Genomic DNA, 16,944 nt, shown 5'->3' with positions numbered 1-16,944 from the left:
ACAGCTAAATCCCACGCCTTTCTATTCTCAGCCAACTGTTCTTCAATTTTAGATATTTGTTGCCCTTCATTTGTTTCCACGATTCCAGTTGCACTACTGCCCTCATCCACTATTGCAGGAGCCAGGCTTCTCTCTTCATCCACTGCATCAGCCCCCTCGGACATCGCTCCAGCCTCCTCGGCGTTTCTGCCAGTCCCACCTGCACCGGACAGAGCAACTCCCTTCATTTCCTGCCATGGAGCCACAGGACGTCTTGACAGGTTTCTAGGTAGACCATGGAAGCCCGCATCGCCATCTATCCTCAGCACGGCATCCCCCTCAACTATCCCGATGGAGCTGTGGTAAGCGTCCAGGTGGTCTCTGCCTCGTCGTGGTACTGCCATTCCGGACTGACCATTGCACGGCGTCTCCATAGCCGTCAGGTCTCAGCCACAACGCTATCCTTCACTGCTAGACACCGCGGACCCACATGGAGCACTACCCGGCCCGCTTGAGATGACACACGCTCCCCATCAGTCCGAGTTTGATCCTTGACTGGGCTGCATGTGCCAAATTCAGCTTGGTTTGGGCCTGCGGTGATGTAGCCCACGTTTAAATCCTCCAACCTGCTGTATCTCTTCTGATTTTTGGCCCAAACCTCATCCCATGCTTGGGCTCCCTTTTTTGTACAATAACAATCTTCCTTCAGCCCATTATCATATTCCTAACTAACCGTTTGTTCTGAACACGAATCATTAACCAAATCAGTAAATTCCTTTAATTTAGTGATTCTATCTGAAACAAAGCCTTCCGTTACTCTTGGAATTTGAAAATGAATTGAATTGTCATTATTCCATTCATTCAATATGTCTTCTTGAATTACCAAATTGTCCTTTCCATAATCTTCCTCCCTTGGAGTCGCCATCACCAAATCAGCCGCCGGATCACCAATTACCAAACCACCGCGCGCACCGGAGCACTCGCATATTTCTTGAAAATAAGATTTATCTGTTTTCGCAATCTTCAGCTCCCTTCCAAGGCTCTCATGATTAACCTCTTTAACTAGAACGTCAAACCCACTAGACCCAATTGTGATGTGGATCCACTCGTTGATTCTGTCCATACAACAAGTGTCAATTTGTACCCGCGCCACGCTGAAGGAGAGGCAAGATTCCGTGGCTTGATCGCATCCAACAACTTCCCCCCATTGGCTCCCTATCAACTTGAATGTATCTGGTGACCATGTATGCAAGGGAATACCGAAACACTCTAACCATACCCTTCGAGTATCGCTCCGCTCCTCCTCATCCCATTTCCATACCCTATGAAAAAACTTGAGAAGGTTGTTCAGTTCGAACGTGTACGCCTCTTCAGCACTAAGAATACTGTCAAACGTCAGGAGTGCTTTGTGTGCTCCTAATTCTCTGATTTCCACCACCTGGGGTATATTCTTCCTAATCATTGCCTTCAAAGAGTTATAGTCAATTGTCTTTGTCGTTCCGCCTACTAGACTCCTATGCAGCCAGACCAGGTTTTCTTTTGCCACTGGCACTTCCAACTTCTTCATCCACCTATTGCCGAGCGGTTCCCCTGGTGCTTCGTTCTTCTTAACCTCTTTCACATAGCCGATCTCTTCCTTTTGTCGCACTTCATGTAAGGGTTGAGCCTTGATTGAATTCCGTGCGTGGTTTTCCTCTTGATGTCCCATCGTCGGTTTCAATTCCTTAGTGCGTCGATATCTAGCTTCTCCTACTGTGATAAACTTCCCTCGTAACCTCATCCCATTCATTTCCGCGATAGCCTTCGTAGCTCCTCCCTTGGTTGTATATCGGATGAACGCGAAAATGTACAGGGTTCCATATTTTTGTTTTCGTGACAGGTAGATATCATTAATCCGCCCAGTCCAATTGAACAGATGATGCAACTCCTTCTTAGAAATATCTTCTGGAAGATGATCAACGAATATAGTGAACGATTCATTTTCCAATCGATAGTACTCTTCTCTATTCCAAACCCTAGGATCCCTACGAAAAAACCTACTTCTACCCCTCTCAGTGTTTCCCACCCCTCTCTCTCTCTCTCTCATCTCAGCCAATTATGGTTTATCATATGATCTGATATATAAATAAATAAAGACTTTTTTAAATCAATAAATAAAGTTGATTTTAAGAAAACATTTTAAAAGAAATTGAATTTGAAGGATTGCTTTTGAAACTGAAAGGGTCAAATGTGGAGGTTCTTGTTTCTGGACCCAAGGAAATGAGGCCGGAGGTAGCGGCTGTTTGCTCATTTAATTTGGCTGAAAATCTGCACTTTGAGTCCTTTAGCTTTTAACTGGTGATTTTACTTGTATTGCTAGAAAATGTAAAATACTTAGCTATTAGCCAGAGTTGATCTTAGTTAGCTTATTTTGAGTTAGAATTTTGTTATTTTTTGATAGTGTAAATTGGTTATGTAACAAATGTTAGATCCTAGTTCCTAGCTACCACCAATGACAATGCGTCTAAATTCTAATAGTCTCCTTTGCTTCTAGAAAATAAAATCTGTCATAAGGAATACAATAAAAAAAAAAAAGATAAAAAGGTTTTTTAGTTCCATATCTTTTTTTTAGAATATTAACATACAAACAGTTTAATATTTTCTAAATCTAAATCATTTCATACATGGTTACATCAAACTCAAATTTATATAACACCAAATGCAGATTGACATGGACTAAATTTGTGCATTGCTAAGGCTTCCATAGCTTTTAAGCACTGATATTTCAAGTTCCCAGACCCAGAAAAATGAGATCACTTCAGTTCTTGGCCAAACTCATATTTGTATACTTCATCTTCTTCAAAAACTGATCAAAATTGGAAAAGAAAAAGTGAAAATATTATTAGCTTTCAAAGTTATCTTTCCGACAAATTTATATATAGGATTGATGCAATGCTGCTTCAATTCAAGCAGTGTTCTGTTAGTACAAGATTATTAGCAAACACTAAAAATGTCTGTGTGTGAAAACAGGAAAGTGAGTGGAAGCTGCTTGTGTAACTTCTATCAGCATAAGGCTTTGCTTTGTTGACTTGTGTGGAAAAGACAAAAAAGGTGAATTGGTCATTGCCTGAAAATGATATAATATTTTACTATTTTCATTTGTGTGTTTTTGAGTAAATGAATGTGTTAATCAATAACTATATAAAACTTATTATAATTTATAGTTAGCGTTAAAGAAAATAAAACATTCTCTGCAGATACTTGGATATTTTGCACTTTGGTTATATTATTTATGAAATTTGTTTATAAACATGAATCATATTTGATTATAGATTTGAACATAAGACTACTACTTTCTTATACAAGTGACTGATAAACGGCTGATTTTTGGATCATGTGCGTTGTAATATTATAATAATAATAATCTTAAGATATATTTTCTCTATATTACTACTATTAAAAGTTGTGAAAAAAAAGCAAGAAAACTTCGTATAAAAAGTGTCTTTATCGATGCCATTAGAAGCCAGGTAGAAATTATGATGGTTGGACACAGATGAACACGAAAATAAAGTAAATGGAGGCTACATGTCCAATATCTAATTAACGAGTGACGTCAAATATAGCATCCTTTTTCCTCTTGGCAAGATGATTGTTGTTTCACATTTCCAACTCCCAACACGTGTCTTCAATTACCTAAAAACAATGAGTTGAAGGCCGTGAAGTGAAACGATTTTGCAACCATTGAATGGAAGCACATGCAAAGCAGATATTGTTTGAAGAAAAAATTTAATTGGACATGTGTAATTATGTTTGTTATGGGTTAGTTAATTATGAGTAGTAGGAAATCTGTTATGAAGTAAGCATCAAGTATATAATAACCCTCCATTTGGGTAATGAATGAGAAAATCATACTCATTTCTCATATTCACCTTCTCTAATCTAAGTAACTGGTGCACTAACAATGTAAATGAGAAGTAGCGATAGCAGAATCAATAAGTTCGAGTATGAATGTTGAGCTATCAGAATTCAGAAGCATAACTAATATATACAAATGGATTGCTCATGCTTTTACAATAAAAGACATATTACAAAATGTGTATTAAGAAGTCAGTAATATGGCAGCACGCTCTTCCTCTTGTTCATACAGTGGAGGGGAAACCACTAGCATCTTATTCCTAGAAGCTGGAGAATGTGAGATCATGTCCATATTCAGTTCAAAGAGTTGCTTTTCTTTTCCCTGTTTGGGATTTTCTTTTCTTAAAATCTTGAATGTCTTGCTTGCACACCCAACGTGCACTCCTGTCTTTCAATAGGCACCCAGCCAGTGCTCAATATTTTGACATGAAAACAAGGATAATCAGAAAAATATTCAGGTTCACCTTCGCTGACCTGTTCCTGCAGCCGAATCAAAGGTTTAAACCCCATATATGGGCGATATTCATTGTCATTGAAGTAATCATTGGTCAAGCAGAGAATGTAAAGGTTATAACCTTTGCACATTCTATATGTTCTCCAAGGGATGATGCATCCATTACCATATCTAGCAGAATAAATTAAAAACCACTGATTTATCAAATCACCCAAGACACTGTATAAAACAAGAAACATAATTAACCTTTGCATGGCAATCAAACTTTAGCAATCAAAGTTCTAATGAGGTGCATCAAAGACATAACCCACAGAACTAGGTAGGTTATTCTTTATCAATAATCACAGATCAAAACAACTCGAAACTTACAAGAATGGCAACTAAGTTGACGTTGGTACTCTCCATGGCCTGCAGATTTTCTCCTTCCCTCTGTAATGAATCTGAATCTGTGTTGTTATTCTTCCCAAACAAGTTCTATGCTGCAGCAATGAAAAAGTCAAACCATTGTGAATCTCAAGCGCCATCTTCCTAAACACCCTCCAACCCAACAAAAAAATTTTGTTGTAACCTCATTGCAACAATTTACACATGAAACCAAGATTAAAATGTTTCCCGCATGATATTTAAAAAAGATAGAAATGCTATCACACTTGAACTCAAATACAACCTCCAAATTCCCAATTCATATTCCTCCCCACCCACCTTTTTTCATATTCACAATTTGAAACACGCAATTTAACACAGTCGCACATTTCCAGGAATCACATAACACAAACTCGCCACTATCGGAAACCAACATATTATTTTTCCTAAAAATGGAAAGAGAAAGAATTACAAAATAAAATACAACTTCAAATACCAATCTATTATATATCTATTATATATCTCTAATTTTAAGGCTAAAATGTGCCACATGTCATTCTCTTCTCTCTTCCTTTCTTTATCTCTTTCATTTTTTTATTTACTCTATCTCTCTTATATATCATTATCAATGACTAATTACGAATTTGACAATTAAAATATACAACATAACATTCTCTAATTATATTTAAATTAAATTAAAATTAAAATTAAAATATAGCTATATTATATATTAAATTTATATATTACTAACTAATTTAATAACTAAAATGTGTCACATGACACTCTCTTATTAAAATTTAGATAAAATATTTTCCTCTTAAATTAGTGAACATTCTTCTTATATTTTCTTATCTACCTCTCTCTTTTTTTCTATTTCTCTTTATTCTTCCCACTCTATATATAATTTATAATTCATATTTTATATTAGTAATTTGACAAATCAAAATGTATCACCAGATATTTTTATTATAATTAAAATAAAAAATTTTCTTAGCTTCCAAAATTAACAAACTCCATCTCTCATTCTTCTTCTTTATCTTTCTCTCTCCTTTCTCTCATTCTTTATTTTTCTCTACCTTTAAGTTCTACGAAAAATAGAATTAACAACATAATATAATTTAAATTAAAAATATTATTATATACATATTTTTTTATTTAATTTTAAATTTTTACTGCTTATCTTTTTAATATATATTTTTACTTTTTTTTAATATTTATTACATATAATTTTAAAAAAATACTAATGTTATGATTAAAAATTAAAATTAAAATTCAATTATTTTTAAAAAAAATAAGTTAATTTTATAACTATCAATATAAATTTTTTTATGTTAATATCTAATTATATTTTTATATATATAGAAAAAAATATTATTTTTAAATAGCAAATATAAAAATTAATTATTTCTATTTGTACAACAAACTTAATATCTAATCAAATATAAAAATATACATGTTAAATTCTTTCAAATTTTAGATAACGAATGTTAAAATTAAGTAAAAAATTAAATTCTTTCATTTAAAAATAATAACTAAAAAACTTATTATTTAATTTTGTTTAAGACTCTGGTCTTCTTAGTCGACGGGGACTTTTGTCCCTTACGACCATTTTATAAAAGTAGTTTAATGTTATAAATTTTTTGTGTCATAATCTATAATACCAGGATCGATGTAATTTTAAAAAATTTATATTCCCGTAATAGTATTACCGGTAAAAATACTAGTATTATATAAACTCAAGATTTACATTTATCTCTGGGTTCACATGGCTATTGGATAGATGCAATGAGGTCTCTGAAAAGCTTCAAATCTGGGGAACCATTTAGCTGAAGAGATCTAAGCACTCTCAATAGCGCTCTCCACTATGGCAGCACGCTCTTCCTCTTGTTCATACAGTGGAGAGGCAACCAGGAGCATCTTATTCCTCTTGTTCATATAGAAGGTGAAGAATGTGAGATGATGTCCATGTTCAGTTCAAGAGTTGCTTTTCTTTTCCTTGTTTTCAGTTTTGATTTGTTGAAATGTTGAATGTCTTGCTTGCACACCCAACGTGCTCAAGATCTCCGTAAACGGATATTATCATAATGATTACTGGGAAATAGCAATTGGAAGCGATTGTGTTGGCATAACAGCTTACTAAAATAGTAACTGTTCACGCACACAATGCATAAATTATTATCTAACTACAGCGCTCGTTAAATAAGCTCTTGTTGATTAATTCTTTACCGTTGCAGATCAGCCAAGGCTGTACGTCATCATTTACTGAAGGATTTTCAATTAGGAAATAGAGAGCAAGTGCGATGGTTTCAGTTGAAGGGAATGAGACTGATACTGTGTTACCTTCTTCCTGATGATCAAACCATGATGGAATTTCCTTCCCAGGTATCCCCATTTGCAAGAAGTCTTCACGATCTTGGCTAGCTGATTCTGCAAAGACACAACACGCCTTTGATATAACACCATTTACATTTGATGCAACCAGTGAATAACAACCCAGTGCGTCTAATACTCTTAGACTTGATGGAAGCTTTAGCTTGCACATATTTGAGAAAGCTAAATCTCTTATATCCAAATCTGTCCACTTCATGTAACGTAAAACGATGCCATGAGTTGCTTCAAATTCCTACATAGATTATTTATTCATTATGGATTCTTATCGTAATTCTATACATCATACAATTGTAAGAAAATGGCACATACCTTGTTTTGTGTAAGGACACGATCAACATCTTGATAAGACCACAATCTACTACGCTTGCTCAGATTGTTGGGAGATTCTTGCTTTACAATATGTTTGCCCATATCTTCAAGAAGGTCATGCATCCTGAGTATATCGCCACACTCATCATCATTTGTTCTGGTTAGCAAAGATTTATCTATTAAAGTAGCAATGCCAATTTCAGCATGATAACCACACCTGTTTAATATATTTGTCACTTTCTCTAAATATTCTCCTTTAAAAAAGCAAGAAATATCTAAAAAAATATTCTTTTCCAAATGATCTAAACCATCATAACTTATTTTCAATGTATTAAAAATTTTGTTACGTGGACAGCTCTTTATTTTTTCAATAGCACTCTGCCAAACATGAATGGTTCATCCACAAAGGTGAGAACCCAATACTACAAGTGCCAATGGAAGGCCATTACAATAGGTTTTGGCCTTCTAAAAGCATTCAAATAAAAGAGTTCAAGTGCTTCATTTTGCTCCAACCCTTCAACCTTACAAATTCTATTCACGGCTCCATGCACTTCTAGTACATGTGTATCTCTAGTTGTGATTATTATTCTGCTTCCAGGACCAAACCAGTCTTGTTCACCAGCCAAATTTTCCAATTGGCCTTCATTGTCTACATCATCGAGAACTAGAAGGACCTTCTTACAGCATAAAGAGTCACGAATAATCCCTTTTCCCTCAAACTCGTCATTGAAAGTACCTGAATTTATGTTCATGCTAGCAAGAAGTTGCTTCTGTATTTGAACAATACCTCTTTTCTCACGTGTCTCTCTTACATTGACAAGAAAGCAACTAGCTTTAAATTCACTTCGAATGGTTTCATAGACTCTTCTAGCAATAGTTGTCTTACCTATGCCACCCATTCCACATATGCCAATGAAACGAACATCATTCACCCCAATACCGATGTGTCTAACAACTTCTTCCAACCTTGAATCATTCCCTACCAGATTCTCCATTGAAGATGGTAATTTCATAATCAATCTTTCATGTATATGTTGAGTAACGCTTTCCACGAGAATGGCCTCGTTCCTATACAAGAAAGCAATATCTGTGTAAAGTTTGGCAATAAATAGAACCAAAATAAAGTAACAATAACCTTAAGAAATTCCATTAGAACTTAGAAGGGAAATACAAAATCCTAAGGAGGATAATGTAAGTGTTCCAAAATTTCTATTCTTTGTCTTTCTGAATTTTTTTTTGTATTTTCTAATGCACATTTATTTAACTATCTATCTATTCAATTTATAATACACAAATTTTGATACCAAAGTTGTGGAAAGTTAAATTCTTGAATCTTGATAACTAATGTGATCTCCAAATTTGCCATAATGTTAATATCAAATTATTAAACTATTCTAATATTCTTTCCAACCCAATCTCATTCTTCCACCTCACAATTAAATTACATAGCCTCATAGATGTAAACGGGTAACATCACACCTTAAACGTAAATGAATTCGTTACGTGATTGGTTAATGATTAATTGTAAGCTACAGAAGTTGATTATAACTTCTTAAGTTGATAAAAGTATAAAACAAGCTACTGCTTTAATTTGAATATGACTGTACGTGTAATGTTTGAGATTTCAATAAATAATATTGTTTACATCTGAAAGATATTTTACTGAGAAGTGAGAACTGATCCAAATTATACAACAAACACACCCCATAAGATTTAGATTTTGCTCGTGCCATAAAACAAAAAGGACATTCGATATTTATATTTATGGCACATAAATTAGGACAGCAAAATAAATGAGTTTAATGGTGAGTTAGCTTACTCGAATCGTTCAGAGTCGCAATTAGAATAACTGACAACTTGTGTTAAGGCATTTCTCCATCTTCTAACCCTGTCACTTTCTTGTCCAAATCTGAGTTCATGTTTCTTGAAAGCATCTTCAAAGGCTCCAATTTGATGCCTGACGTTGCAAGGCTTGACATGATAGAACACTGCCACAATCTGTAGCCCCAGGTTGTTGCTGCACTCAACTAAATATTATGCTCAGTAAAATACTCTCATTGTTTTGTTGCTTTTATTTTTTTGTAATTTTGAATGACTTTATAAGCCTAATGAAATGTGCATAAAAATTATAGTAAAGGAAGTTTACAGAGAAAGTGGCTTCATCATTGCAACCAGAAATTATAGAAACCTATATCTGTATGAAACAATACCATATATAATTATACATGTCTTGAAGCAAATTATGGATGGCAAACATATTATTCTCATCTATTGTTATCAAAGGTCTTTCCATCAATACAAGCTTCAAAATAACAACCCTGGTTTTTTTAATGAATTTGTTACATAGTGTCTTCTTTTTCTTTTAAAACAACAAGCAATATCTAAAAAGACATTCTTTTCCATGAAATCTAAACTGTCATGACTTATTCTCTTCAACATTATTGGGCCATGAATGCTCTTTACTATTTCAATACGATGTCAATACTTCAAGTGCCAATGGAAGACCACCAATATATTTGACCACTTCTATGGATAAACTCAAATACCCTTGGACGGGTTTTTATTGTTTCGAAGCTTTTAAACAAAAGAGATCAAATTTAAAACCAATAAAGTCATTAAGTAATCGGCCACTTAGTTTTTCTTTTCTTGAATGTTTCTTCTTTATTAAGTAATCGACCACTTACTCTGATGCATAGGAAGGAGGAACCAGGGAATGATGCACAAATTCTGTAACTATACTTGCCCATGCTACGAATGTACATTATGGTGCAAGACCTGACCTAAGAATTGGGCAATTTGCTATTATTTTTGTAAAATATAACACTAATTACCTTTATAAATATATCACTAACCTCAAGTGAAGGGCATTTTATTTTAAACTATAGCCTAGAGACACCAAGGGAATGGAATTGCCCTCTTTTCTTTTTCTTTACTTTTTTTTTCTGTGTTTTTTATTTTCTTTTATTTTTTCTTTTTTGAAGGATTACTATTGCAACTGAAGGATTACTTGTATTGTTAAAAGATGTAAGATGCTTAACTATTAGCAAGAGTTGATCTTAGCTAGCTTATTTTGAGTTAGAATTTTTGTTATTTTTTGATAGTGTAAATTGGTTATGTAACAAAAGTTAGACCCTAGTCCCTAGCTACCACCAATAACAGTGCTTGCTTATAAATACTTGTAGTCTCTTGCTTCTAAAAAAATAAAATCTGTCATGAGGAACACACACACAAAATAAATAAAAAGGTTTTTAGTTCCATATCTTTTTCTAGAACATTAACATACAAACAGTTTAATATTTTATAAATTCAAATCGTTTCATGCATGGTTACATCAAACTCAAATTTATATAACACAATGCAGATTGACAACAACTGAAGTTGTGCATTGCTAAGGCTTCCACAGCTTTTAAGAACTGATGTTTCATGTTTCCAGACCCGGAAAAATGAGATCACTTTAGTTCTTGGCCAAAATCAAATTTGTATACTCCAGCTTCTTCAAAAACTAATCAAAATTGGAAAAAAAAAATGTGAAAATGTTATTAGCTTTCAAAATTGATTCTTCCAAAAAATTAAATAGTGCTCTTGGGAAATGGCCATACCTTTCTTCCCTGCCAAAGTTGTTCAGTTCACTCACATCATCTTCAAATATCTTTGTCTCACATATATTCATTATCTCAATGCTTTTGTTCAAGTCAAACAGACTTTGTCTTTCATTCTTTTGCCTTTCAATCTCACTTTTGTTCAAATCTTCAATATCCTCAATGCATGTCCAGCCAGTGCTCAATACTTTGGCATGATAACAAGGAAGATATTCGAACTCTTCAGAATCAAATTCCCCATACTCAACCTCCGGCCGAAGCAATAGTTTAAACCCCATATCTCGGTGAAATTCTCCCCTGAAGTAATCATTGGTCAAGCAGAGAATGTAAAGGTGATAACCATCACACATTCTATATGTTCTCCAAGGAATGATGCACCTATTACCATTGCTAACAGACAAATTCAACTTCACTGATTTATCAAATCCCCAAAACGTTGTATAAAACAGGAAACATACTGCAATACCCTTTAAATTTTTATTCAGATGGCAATCACTTGGATATGGGACTAGTGCTTGTGCTGCACCATTACCATTCAGAGAATAATTGACAAACAAAGATGGAATTTTGGTACTTGGGATCAGCATTTCCAAGACCACACCTTGATTTTCTTGATCCTGGCTACTAGAAGATTTAAAGGCAGTGCAAATGGTTGACAAAACATTGGATTCAAGTATGTTCAGTGATCTACACCCATATGCTTCTAATTCTCTAATACTAGGTGGAAGTTTTGGCAGAAACTGAAGACAACCACATCTATTTAGCTTAAGGGACCTAAGCTTGGAAAGTTCATGAATGCTTATTGGGATATTAGCAAACCAGTGACCACTTAGATCCAAATGCATCAATGATGGGAAGTAGCAAAATAGATCATGAGAAAAAGATATTTCACTCTGGTAACATCCACTCAAATTTAGATTACTCAACAAGGGGAGGCTTGAAATTGAAGATGGTAATCCATGAAGGTTAAAACAAGAGCCAAGATCCAAGTTCTTGAGGGTCTTTAACCTGTGAATGGTATCAGGAACAGAATCAAGTTTTCCACAACCCTTTATGTTCAAATCTTCAAGGCCAACTAAATTTTCAAGTGATGAGGGTAACTTTCCTATAGGAGTTCCGCTGAGAGAAAGCTTTGACAATTTTCTCATGCATTCTCCAAACTCCGGGGGATTTTCGAAACTCTCACAATGCTCAATGATCAGCTCCTTCAAGGAACTCATCTCCAATTTACCTGGAAGAGTTTTAAGCATTTCACAGTAGCTTAGATTTAAGTGAACAAGGTTCTTGTGGTGTACAAGGGATATGTGAACCTCAGTTAGGCTATCACAACCTTGGAGATCAAATGTTTCAAGAATGGGAACCCCAGAAATATCAGGTGTCTGCTTTAGGTTCCGGGAGCTACTCAAATCCAGGTACTTCAGCTTTTCAAAAAACTGATTAAAAAGAAAGAAAACACACAAATTTCAAAATATTATAGTCTTTCATAAGTCAATATGGTAAAATCAAATTTAAAAGATCTGTTGATGAAATGATCTAACCTTTTTGCCATGCCAAACTTGTTCAAGGTTGCTACGTTGCATTTTGATTTCAACAGCTTGATATTGTTGATTTAACAAGGGGAGAGTTTCCAAAGGACAAAAATCCCAATGCAGAACTCTTACTGCACTAGGGAAGTGGTTGAGGCCAAGGGGAAGTTCCATGTATGGTAAACTGAGATATCTTAACTGTGTTGTCTTTGAGAAGGCTTCAATGCTCCAATGTGCTGAGAATGGCTTACTCCGAAACCAATAAAATTTATCATGTCCAAAGCTTAGAACCATACTTTGAATTGCTTCTGTTCCCTGAACAAAATAAAGATGACAAGGAATAAATTTTACAATCAACTGAGATACCTAAAATGTGACCTTAAGAAATAGAAGGAAACTTGGACATTGATAAAACTTGAGGAAAATAGGAAATAAAACAAATAAATGTTTATTTTCATATCAGATCAATCAGTTGTAAAGGAAGTTTCACCTACCAGATCATTTGTCAACACTTGATGAATGTCATCTTTAGACCACAGCCTGCTACGCTTGCCTGGGTTACATGGAGATTCTTTATACACAATATGCCTCCCCATTTCTTGAAGCAAATCATGCATTTCTAACTTATTATTCTGATCTAAAGTTACCAAAGCTTTATCAATCAATGTAACAATTCCGCTTCCAATATCACTTCCAACTCCAACACAAAAATCACACATTCTTAATATATGTATTGCCTCATCTTTTTCCATTCCTTTGAAGAAACAAGCAATATCAAGAAAAATATTCTTCTCTGTTGGCATCAAATGATTGTAGCTTATTTTCAATGCATTGAGAACTTCAAAATGTGGAAAATTCATTATTTCTCTAATGGTACTATGCCAAAAGTCAGCATTTCTTCTATATAGATAGGAACCTAAAACCTCAACTGCCAAAGGAAGACCTTTAGTATATTTCACAACTTCTTTACCCAGAGAAGAATATCCTTGTTTAGGTTCAAGTTGTTTAAAGGCTTTCAAATAAAACAGATTATAAGCTTCTTCTTGATCTAACCCTTTAACTTCATAAGTTCCATGGACTCCATGTATATCTAGCAAGTGCATATCTCTGGCTGTGATTATTATTCTACTTCCAGGTCCAAACCAATCTTGATTCTCTGCTAAATTCTCTAATTGCTTTAGCTCACTTACATCATCAAGAACAAGAAGAACTTTCTTATTGCACAAAGCACTTTTTATCATTGATTTTCCATCTTCTATGTCATGAAAATAGCTATTTATGTTTAGACATGCAAGAAGGTCTCTTTGCAACTGAACAAAACCATTTTTTGCAGACAACTCTCTAACATTTCGCATGAAGCAACAAACTTTGAATTCACCTCGGATGGCTTCGAATACTGCTCTCGCTATAGTTGTCTTTCCTATGCCACCCATTCCCCATATCCCTACAAAGCGAACATCATTCAACCCAATACCTATGAGATTAATCACTTCCTCCAACCTTGAAGCAATCCCAACACGATTCTTAGTGCAAGATGGCAATTTCGGAATTAGCTTTCTATGTATGTGTTCAGAAATGCTTTCCACAAATCTTGCCTCAAGTCTAAAAAGATCATAAAGTGAAGAAAAGTCATACATCTTGCTTGTCACTCAAGAAACACTAGCAAAATAGTGTAACCGGTGTTTTAGTTTCCAAAATTAAGCAAAGATATAATTTTCTAACAAAAATACGTAGTATAAATATTATAACTTGATGAAGAATCATTCCGAAAAAAGAAATAGCACTTCAGCAATTAGATGGTTATCATTGACACCAAAACCCTTAATTACCATAATATGTTGATTGTATTTAAATTTTGATTAATACAAAAATCTTGCTAACCAATGTTATGGTGATAAGTACTAGTGTGCATTCAGATTAACATAGTAGAAAATAAATGAAGAATTACTTACTGATGTTTGGAATCCCAACCAGAATAACTAGCAATTTGTGTGAAAGCATCTCTCCACCTTCTAACCCTCTCACTGACTTCACCAAATCTGTGTTCATGTTTTCGGAAAGCTTCATCAAAGGTTCCTTTTTGGTGTCGCACATCAGAGGGCTCAACACCATAGAAGATAGGCACAATCTGTAGCCCCAGGTTGTGTTTGCAACTCCACAATCTTTTGAAGCTCATCCAAGCACCAAGCAGAGGAAGCATAGTTTGGCGAGAGAACAACGACCGCGAACATGGACTCTTGAATTGCTCTGAGAAGTTCAAGAGAGATAACTTGACCTCTCTCAAGGTCCTTGTCATCCTTGAAAGTTGTGATTCCCTTCCTTTCAAGCGAGGCACATAAATGATCAGTGAAGCCTGTGCGAGTGTCTTCACCCCTGAAACTCAAGAACACATGATAGGTCCATGATCTTGGTGAAGGAGGAGTGGAGAAAGAAGAGGCTTCAGCAGCTAAAGATGCCATTGCCATGTATACGGGAAAGTGTAATAACAGATTGTGTTTTGTGGTGTGTATATTTTTTTTAGCAATGTTGTGTTCAGTAAATATTGTTAACATGGATTAAATAGCAAATAAATATCATGGTTTAGTGCATGTGAATAGAGAGGAAAGTGAGCAGAAGCTGCTTGGGTAGCTTCCATCACAGGATAGGAGAAAGCCAGGAAGGAGTGCAAACCATTTTCTTTAAAGATATGGCCTACACACTACAGGGAAAAGAGAGGGTGCAGAATAGCTGAATAAGCGTTTACTTTGGTGATTTGTGTGGAAATTAAAATAAAGGTGAATCGTTAAGAAATAATTAAAAAGGTGAATTGGGTTGTTGCATCTAGATAAGAGCATATTGGTCTCCCATTTGCTACGTCTTCTTTTAACAATAACGGAATAACTCATAACAAGAATCTTCTTCATATGTATCCAGAAATTCTAAATTATAATAATATATTTTATCATAATGGATAACATTTATATCATGAATTTCATCATTCGTATTTAACTTTTACTTTTATTTAGTTAGTGTATTTAATATTTCAAAAAAAAAAAGCAATATCAAGAAAAATGTTCTGCTCTATTGGCATTAAATAGTCATAACTTATTTTCAATGCCTTGAAATTTTTGATCTGCAGACCACTTTTTTATTTCATTAATAGTACCATGCCTGAAATCATCATTTCTTCCACATAAGTCGGAATCCAAACCAATCCTTCTTAGCATTCCAACACAGTTCTCTGTGCAAGATGGTAACTTTGGAATCAACTTTTTATGTATGTGTTCAGCAATGCTTTACAGGAGTTTTGCTTCATGGGTGCAAAGGAATTAAGAAGAGAAGTAAAGTCATAGTTACAGTCTAGTTACTAATCTTGATTGCATTATATACAGAGATCTGAGACTCTGACATAATATGCAAGTAAACTAAGTATGATTTTTAATCCCTAAATAATGATTCATAGTTTATACGACTTCCTCATTTTGTATTTATATTATAACTTTGAATTGAAAAAAAAAAACTTATTAACTTTATAGACACTGTTTTATCAAATTTGATCAGAGATCTGTTCTTTTTTATAAAATAAAATATGTAATATAAATACTAAGTTCTCCTACAGTTAGATAATTAGCATCTAAGCCATGTCATTCTCTAACAATATATAATCTTGCACTATTTGATTTGTGCTTAAAGGTAGGTCAATGTCACATAAAAAAGAGGAAAGAAGTTGCAGCTGTTTGCTCATCTAATTTGACTAAATCTACATTTTGAGTTCTTTAGATTTTGACTGGCGATATTACTATTAGAAGGAATTGATCTTAGCTAGTTTATTGTGAGGTAGAAATTTTGTTACTTTTAACAGTGTAAATTGACTATATAACAAAAGTTAGACCCTAGTTCCAATCTACCACCAATGACAATGCTTGCTAACTAGTCTTCTTTGTCTCTTACAACATAAAATCAGTCATAAGAAACAAAACTAAAAGAGATAAAAAGGTTTTTAGTTCCACACCTTTTTCTAGAATGTTAACATACAAACAAGTTAATTTATTATTTTATAAATCCAAATTGTCTCATACATGATACATGGTTACATCAAACTAAAATTAAGACAACACGAGATGCATATTGACATGGGCTAAAATTTGTGCATTGCTAAGGTTTTCACAACCTTTAAGAACTGACATATCAAGATTCCAGACCAAAAAAATGAGATCACTTTAGGTTCATGAGGGAACTCTTATTGTTGTACTTTCAAGATTTATTCTTCTAACAAAAACTAATCAACACTGTAAAAAAATGTGAAAAAGTTATTAGCTTTCAAGATTTATTCTTCTAACAAAATTAAATTTAGCTTTTGGAAAAAGGCCATACCTTTCTTCTCGACCAAAGTTGATCACTTCATCAATCACATCATCTTCAAATATATTTGTCTCACATAAATCCATTA

General features: G+C 34.2%; 1 protein-coding gene and 2 pseudogenes across 2 annotated transcripts; all 3 read right to left on the bottom strand.

The window, feature by feature from the left end:
• Positions 1-703: 703 nt before the first annotated feature.
• LOC148569361 (uncharacterized) lies at positions 704-2,065 on the bottom strand. Its single transcript, XM_088485006.1, has one exon. The coding sequence runs from the start codon at positions 2,063-2,065 to the stop codon at positions 704-706; it is 1,362 nt and encodes a 453-aa protein (XP_088341132.1).
• A 4,556-nt stretch (positions 2,066-6,621) lies between these two features.
• LOC107637131 (disease resistance protein RUN1-like) lies at positions 6,622-8,385 on the bottom strand (annotated as a pseudogene).
• A 2,238-nt stretch (positions 8,386-10,623) lies between these two features.
• Positions 10,624-15,416, bottom strand: LOC107637132 (TMV resistance protein N-like; annotated as a pseudogene). The gene is made up of 6 exons (XR_015880920.1): positions 14,468-15,416; positions 13,010-14,117; positions 12,528-12,830; positions 12,320-12,422; positions 10,990-12,220; positions 10,624-10,892 (listed from the first exon to the last, which is right to left on the bottom strand). The product of XR_015880920.1 is annotated as a TMV resistance protein N-like (transcript).
• Positions 15,417-16,944: the final 1,528 nt, after the last annotated feature.

This window comes from Arachis ipaensis, chromosome B4 (assembly GCF_059453495.1).
Source record: "Arachis ipaensis isolate K30076 ecotype BB chromosome B4, ASM5945349v1, whole genome shotgun sequence".
In the NCBI taxonomy this organism is placed as follows: Eukaryota; Viridiplantae; Streptophyta; class Magnoliopsida; order Fabales; family Fabaceae; genus Arachis; species Arachis ipaensis.
The sequence above is the reverse complement of the archived record's forward strand: the minus strand, read 5'-3'. Positions and strand labels throughout refer to the sequence as shown.

Coding starts and splice junctions, on each gene's coding strand:
- LOC148569361 (XM_088485006.1), bottom strand. CDS start 2,065: ATGAGAGAGAGAGAGAGAGGGGTGGGAAACACTGAGAGGGGTAGAAGT.